General features: G+C 33.4%; 2 protein-coding genes across 3 annotated transcripts in view; one reads left to right on the top strand and one right to left on the bottom strand.

The window, feature by feature from the left end:
• The window catches only part of LOC119836069 (heterogeneous nuclear ribonucleoprotein 87F-like), a 4,252-nt gene extending 2,334 nt beyond the window's left edge, over positions 1–1,918 (bottom strand). Inside the window, exons 1-5 of the mRNA XM_038361286.1 lie at positions 1,729–1,918; positions 1,269–1,492; positions 635–879; positions 255–389; positions 11–151 (exon numbers count right to left, since the gene is read on the bottom strand). Coding sequence (XP_038217214.1) covers positions 11–151; positions 255–389; positions 635–879; positions 1,269–1,492; positions 1,729–1,758 — 775 coding nt within the window. The 5' untranslated portion in view covers positions 1,759–1,918. The remainder of the gene's footprint in view (positions 1–10; positions 152–254; positions 390–634; positions 880–1,268; positions 1,493–1,728) is intronic.
• Positions 1,919–2,697: 779 nt separating this feature from the next.
• Positions 2,698–7,552, top strand: LOC119838608 (heterogeneous nuclear ribonucleoprotein A1-like). Of its 2 annotated transcripts, none has more exons than XM_038364603.1 (8): positions 2,698–2,783; positions 2,929–3,022; positions 3,984–4,207; positions 4,960–5,204; positions 5,510–5,677; positions 5,962–6,156; positions 6,435–6,519; positions 6,909–7,552. In XM_038364603.1, exons 2-7 carry the CDS (start codon positions 2,987–2,989, stop codon positions 6,506–6,508), a joined length of 942 nt encoding a protein of 313 aa, XP_038220531.1. In that variant the 5' UTR covers positions 2,698–2,783; positions 2,929–2,986; the 3' UTR covers positions 6,509–6,519; positions 6,909–7,552. The 2 variants fall into 2 exon arrangements, with proteins under 2 accessions (XP_038220531.1, XP_038220540.1); XM_038364612.1 differs by having other exon boundaries at positions 2,744–2,767.
• Positions 7,553–7,569: the final 17 nt, after the last annotated feature.

The raw sequence follows: 7,569 nt of genomic DNA, 5'->3' as shown, positions 1-7,569 counted from the left end.
CCATAGTTACCAAATTCTTGGTTACCCCATCCTCCTCTTTGGTTTCCACCCCCATACCCACCACCCCCTTGGTTGCCACCGCCCCAACCACCCTGGTTGTTATCCCATGGATTTGAATTGTTCCAACCTCCTTGGTTGTTTCCATATCCACCTGAAATATAATTTTCAATGTAATATATTTGCTAACTGCATTTTCTATAATGAGAACAGATATGTAATCAATAAACTTTTGAATAATAAAGACTTTTACAGACCTCCACCATTACCACCCCAGTTGTCATTTCTGCCAGGACCACCACCTTGTCTTCCACCTCTTTGATCAGAGCCATCCTTAGGCAATGCCTTTTTGACATCCAATTGCTTGCCATTAACTTTGTGAGGTGCATTTACTAAAATAAACATATATAAATTAACAACTATTCAAGATAACAAGAAAAAAAAACATGATAATTAAAGAAATAATGTTAGTTGATTTGCGTACCAGATCTATTATGAAAAATCATAGTCAGGTATAGCTTTAATCAATTATTTACTTTCCACAGTCAGAGGAAGCCAGTTTGGACACAAATGTTCCATTCTGGGGCAAAGCTGTGGCACAAATATTATAAGAGAAAAGTTATTGGTCTGGACTTACAGCATATTTTGTCTACAGGGTCATAATCATCAAACTCCACAAATCCAAATCCCCTCTTTTTGCCAGTTGCTTTATCTGTCACTATACTGACATTTTTCACTTCACCATAATTTGAGAAATACTGTCTTAATTGTTCTTCATCATGATCATCCTTAATACCACCAATAAACAATTTCTTTACAGTTGCACCAGCTTCTGGGTTCTTAATGTCTTGTCTTGCAACAGCTCGCTTAGTTTCAACAAATCTTAAAAAAAACATCAAAGTTAAGATTATTCAAATTACAAGTATAACCACTGCTATCCATACTTTGAGAAGTAAGGTTATTTAGCTTGAACCCATGAGGTACCCAGTATTTTTCTAAAATCGTGTTTAAATTACCCTTCGATTGAGTTAATAATTATATGCATCATAATTAATAATCAATATATTGATAGCACGACAAACGCTACAGACCCAAGTTATTCTAATTAAAGTTTGTTGACCTCACAGAAAATGCCACGTATACCAAATACACAAGACATTCACCAAGTGTTGTCAAATTATATTTGCAGTAAAAAACGATATAAAAGCAATTTGTAAGCTTTTATATAGCTGGACTGCAGTAAAAATGTAAATTAAAATTGATTTACTCACCGTCCATCGATACGATGTGGCCTGTTGTTTTGCGCGTCATCTACCATGTGTGCTTTGGAATATGTAATGAAACCGAAGCCGCGTGATCTTTTAGTTTTTGGATCCTTCATTACAACCACGTCCACAATTTCTCCCCATTTCTCAAAATGGGATTTAAGGGATTCATCTGTTGTTCGGTAATTTAACCCACCGATGAAGATTTTTCGGTGGACCTCGGGCTCATCCTGTAAGTAGAACACGGTCAACAAAATGGCGGATGGCGTGGTCATACGAAATTTATTCAGATGATAACGAAAACAGGTACGCAGAAATTAAATAAATTAAACAGGAAAATGGCTTTTAAGACAAAAATAAGTAACATTATCGTGAGAGAGTACGCATCAAAATCAACACAAAAATGATGATTCATCACAAAAATGAAACCCTCGTGAATGGATAAAACGAAAACAGTTGTACTCACAAAACCATCGTCGCCGTTTTGAGGTCGCATTTTTCTTTTTACTTAACACTTAACAATAAATATATGTAAATTACTTTTAACTATTCTTTTGAACGTGGTGTGAACGGAACAAAATTACAATCTTTTTGGAACACGTCCAACCTCAACCGAAGCCACGCCGAAAAGACCGAGTTACTGAGTTGGAAGTTGATACTTGATAGTTGGTACGTGAACCATAGACTATGTGTCAGTCGCCAGTGATATGATTGGTTGGTTGAATTAATTAAAATGCTGCTCCATGGAATTGAATGAAAAAAAAAATGAATGAAAGTTATAATATATAAATCATATGCGCTAATAAGCAATGTAATAACATTACACTAAATTCAGTTGTCATTGAATTTAGGAAAGGATAATCGCATTGAGCGAGTCAACATTCTAAATATAGAAGTCAGGATGGTTCTGACTGATTAAATCATTTAGAAGTTTAATTAGAAACACATTAAGCAATTGACTTATTTGACTTATAATTAACACTCACAAATAGCCCAATATTTAGAAATAAAACTTTTTAACGGATTTTAATCGTGACCACGCTCGCTATAAAGTGTTCGAAACGTCGGGTTAATAATACAATGAATAAATATCGTTTAAAATCCGTTAAAAAGTTTTTATTTTCTAAATGCATAATACTCGCGTAAAATCAAACACAAGCCCAATATTTTTCAGGGATGAAGTAATGAGCAAGTCATTGCCTTACGCGTAATGTAGGCAAAAGGTAATAGCTTGCTCATTTAATAATTTAATTATAAAGAACCATCAATGGTCGCCGATCAAATGATTATTATTCAAAATTGATTAATCTAAGCTATGAATATAAAAATAAGCCAACAAGGGCCAAGGGGAGCTAACAAAAAAAACTAATAACAACGTTATTTCTAGGTGTACCAAAAAGTTTTATACGATACGATCATTACAATCATGAATTGTCAAAGTCAACATAATTTTATTTCTTGTCACTGTCACTTGCAATAGATTACGTTTACGCTTTCAAGATCCGGTGATTCGGTCTTTCGGTATTTTCATAAAAAATTATGTGAAAATAGATAAAACTTTTCTTTTCTTTTAACTTAAAACGAAATTATACCTTTTGCAAATACATAATATTCCTATCTGGAATCAAATACAAATATTAATAGTAAAATTCTTATTGTGTTTTAGGTGGATACAAAGTTGCAGAACTTTTCTGGGGTAGATATCAATTTTACTACAACTCGAAATGAAACCTCGCGGTGGTGGTGGTGGCGATGATTTTGTAAGTATATTAATTAATTGCTGAGAACTATTCAATGTCTCGCAACTTTATAAATAATACATGAATTATCACGACCTGATGTTTCGCGATAATAATTTAATAATTTATTTTCTCTTCACAAATGATTATCTGTACATTATATTGTTAAATCTATTGCCTGGTTGGTTGGTTGGCGATGGTTACAATGTTAGAAAATAATTAATCTTGTATATTTACATAAATAATTAAAATCCTTAGCCATTGTAATATGAGGAAGGGCGTATATTAGGAAAACTATGAGAAACAAAGAAAAAAAAAAAATTTTTTAAATCACTGTAAAAAGTAAGTAATGTCACTCTCTATCTTCCTAACTATCTTCAGAACTAGAAGTCAGATTGTAAAGTCACCTCCTTGTAATGAAATAAATGCAAACATTTAATTTTTAGTTTGATAGCATTGAAATGCTTTATAAATTTTAAAAATTAAATTTAACAAAGGCCGCGTTCCATCGATACAATATTGTAATCATTGAAATAATGTTTCGTATTGGTTGTGATGGTTCTTAATCATCTCAATAGATGGCGTGGGGTGCCCCTTAGGCACATGAAACCGAAAGAGTAGAAGAAATTCGATTACTGTGGCAGGATCACGGGTGGCCAAGAGGCTAGGCGTTGCTAAAGATAGGCAAGAAACGCAGGTTCGAATCCTGCCTCGTGATCAAATTTTTTCTATTCTTTCAAAATTTCTCATTTATAAATGCAAACAAACACTTTTGCATTTACAATATTAATAAGGATTCCAACAAAATACAGCAAGTATCAAAATGGAGGTGATAACCTTTTAGATACCTTTTAATTGATGGAAATAGGAAATATCAACTTTATCGATTTGGAATTTAGATTATTTCAAGAATTCATCCAAGAAATGTGTACTTTTAATTGAGTGTTGGAACATAAAATTTGAGAATGATTTCATATTTCAGGAAGAGCCAGAGCACACCAGAAAGCTTTTCATAGGAGGCTTAGATTACAGAACAACAGATTCCTCGTTGAAGGAATTTTATGAGCAATGGGGGGAAATAGTTGATGTGGTGGTGATGAAGGACCCCCAAACAAAGAGATCTCGAGGGTTTGGTTTCATCACATATTCTCATGCTCATATGGTAGATGATGCACAGAAGAACAGGCCACATAAAATTGATGGAAGGTAGAAGTTGTTACATTTATTGATGAAAAAAAAATTATGAAGCTTTTTGGTTTGCAATGATTTTAATTGAGTTTTCAATTAATGTTAAAATATTTCAAAGATTTATTACATTTATGATTACAATGATTACAAGTCCAGTTTGTTTACACCAAAAAACAAAATATTTGAAATCGAAAGATATTTGTTTAAATAAACAATCCCTTGCATAATGTTTTTGCGTATATTTTGTATGCAATGCAAAAAGTATACTTATTATATAAATAATACTAATTAACTAAGTATTGCAAATGCTTTGTACATTAGTCATTGTGAATCTTACATTGCATTTATCAAGTTTTAAAAAAACAAATCTAATCTCTGATACAATAGATAATAGATGTTTCCCTCTTCTTGTGTCACAATGTTTGTCCTCAATGGACTCCTAAACCACTTAACCGATTATAATAAAATTCGCACACCATGTGCAGTTCGATCCAACTTGAGAGATATGATAGTTTAAATAATTTTAATTACGATAAATGACAACCCAGGCGGAGCCGGGGCGTGCAGCTAGTATGTATGTAAAATCCTTGTGTCACATTGTTAGTTACCATACTCCCTATTGGACCTGGACCAATTATGAAATTTTTAGGGCACATGGGGTAGATCTGAGAATCGTCCAAAATATATTTTTCATACCCCTAAATGGTGAGAATAAAGCAGTATAGTATTTGCCAAGTCAGCTAGTATATATTTTTATTTTAATGTTTTAGAGTGGTGGAACCAAAGCGAGCCGTTCCTAGAGAGGAAATTAACAGGCCAGATGCTAGTGCTACAGTAAAAAAGTTGTTTGTTGGTGGTTTGAAACAGGATATTGAGGAGGAGGACTTAAAAGAGTACTTCAGTTCATATGGCAGCATTTTGTCTGTTATTCTTGTGACTGAGAAGGACACTGGCAAGAAGAGAGGCTTTGGATTTGTTGAGTTTGATGACTATGACCCTGTAGATAGGATATGCTGTGAGTAACAATTATTTTTGTGATGAATTCTCTCAATGTAAGATGTCTTACATTGAGTTAAATTTAATAAGTATAAAAGCAAAGAATCTATCTATCTATCTGTTATAGATGACTCCTTAAGGTGTGGATTTTTGTAGAAAATGATAATTATTTATGTAATATTTTTCTTCATGACACACCTAGGATTATTTAAAGCAAGAATATTTGTAAGCAAGATCATTCTATAAATTGACTGTCACGAACACAATCTTCAGGCCTTTAATGACTGAAAACGCTCACTTAATAATAGTTATATTGTTTTGCAGTACAACAAAATCACAAAGTGAAAGGGCACAGGATAGACGTGAAGAAGGCGTTATCGAAGTCGGAGATTGGTGGAGGGGGCGGAGGCGACCGGGGCAGTGGTGGCAGCCGGCGAGGGGGCCGGGGTGGCTGGGGCAACCGACAGGGCAACCAGGATTGGGGCAACTCTGGTGAGGATACAGTTTGGATATTAGTTATTTTATAAATAAAAGAAGTAATTAAACTGACCAACTAATTTTGTAAGTCGGTTAGAGGGTGTTGTATTATTAATTAATATATGTAATATTAATATCGTAGATCCATAAGTAATAATAAAGACTCAATTGTGTCCTCTGAGAAACACAGGTTGTTGGGTTCTCAATTTGACATTTACTCAATTTATTTTGCCAACCCTTAGAGTGCCGTGCGACCAATTCAAATCTCTTCTAAATCTATCTATCTATCTCTAAAACAGGATACAACCAAGGCGGTTGGAACAACCAGTCGAATCCATGGGAGAATTCCGGTGGCAATTGGAACCAAGGTTACGGAAATCAGGGTGGATGGAATCAGGGCGGCGATAACTTTGGCAGCGGATACCAACAGGATTTTGGTGGCGGTCCAATGCGACCCAATTTCAATGCGCAGAGACAGCAGCCGTATGGCGGTGGTGAGTTTTCATTATTATCTATTAGTAAATATTAGTAAATAATAGTAAATAATAATCCACTACATAATGGAAATAAATTTTATTAATATAAAAATTACAGTAGGTGGCTGGTAATAAGATTTATTTGTAGATTATGGCAATGGTTTCATCTATACTAAATGAATTAGATCATACCTCATTTATTTATTATAATTTTTTTATTGTGTCCCTTTCTCCATAGTTAAATTGTATAAAAGTATTATGTTATTGTATAATTATGTATTTGTCATTTCAATTAGGTGGTTACAACACAAGCGGGGGCGGCGGTGCTAACTTCGGAAATGCGCCCACTGGCAATCCGCGAAGATTTTAACCTACAGTCTTGTAAGTAAATATTTAATAATAATATACAAACATATATAATATAATACAAACCACATGAAGCGAAAACAGACATCTTTCGGATTTCAGAGTAATGAAGTGCTTTTCAATTGTAAATGTTTATAAATCAGATTGATTTTAGTTCAATTGAATTTAGGAATATTAAAAGGATAGAAGAAAAAAGGTGAACACTATTTATGCTCAATTTAAAATCTACAACTATCCCCTTGCTTAGCCGATATATAAAGCAACTACAAATCGCTACTACTACATCTTTGTTTTTTGCAGAAATTCCCAAAATTTTTAATAACGTTTTTTTCATGTTAGATAATATATAAAACCTTATGTTCAGGTTTTGTACAGGTGTATAATGCAATATTTTTAACACTTAGGTATCAAGTTGCGCTTAGATGAAACTAGGCAGGAAGTTAGTGTAGGACAAACGACATGGTGTCAGGGCCGAGAGGATCTGCAATTTTAGGCAGGTTAAGGTTTGTGCATAAGTGAGGAATTTTTCACAGCACACAAATCACAGTTTTTACATGCTTCAATTACACTGTCCAATTAATAATTAAGTTTGACATGAAGTCTTTTTACGTTTTTTTTTCTGTAAAAACTGTGCATACGTTCCTAGGTAGTAAGGTATATAATACAGATGAGATAGTGACCATTTTTTGACATTCCAAAACTTTACTGATTGCTAGATATGGTATTTTTAATTTATCTGAAATGAAGTTTAATAAGTCGTCTTGAGATATTGTCTATGGTATGTGTTTTAATGTTAGGTTAATGTATTATAAGAAAAGTTGATGATTCCTTTTAATTACGATTCATTGTTACTCGGTTGTTTCAAATTTTATTTCACGTTATTATAAGAATTTATGTAGAATAAGATATTCTGATTGTTTGGTGTTGTGTGCATTATTAAAATAAAAAAAAAACTGTGTTCCATGGACTCTTCTACGCGTGAGTCACCGATCGTGGAAAAGGCCATGGTAAGTTAATATTTTGATGGAAATAAACGTACGCAATAAATTCAATTGTTTTATTTTT

Source organism: Zerene cesonia, chromosome 3, assembly GCF_012273895.1.
Source record: "Zerene cesonia ecotype Mississippi chromosome 3, Zerene_cesonia_1.1, whole genome shotgun sequence".
Taxonomy (NCBI): Eukaryota; Metazoa; Arthropoda; class Insecta; order Lepidoptera; family Pieridae; genus Zerene; species Zerene cesonia.
This window is presented reverse-complemented; position numbering and strand designations above follow the sequence as displayed.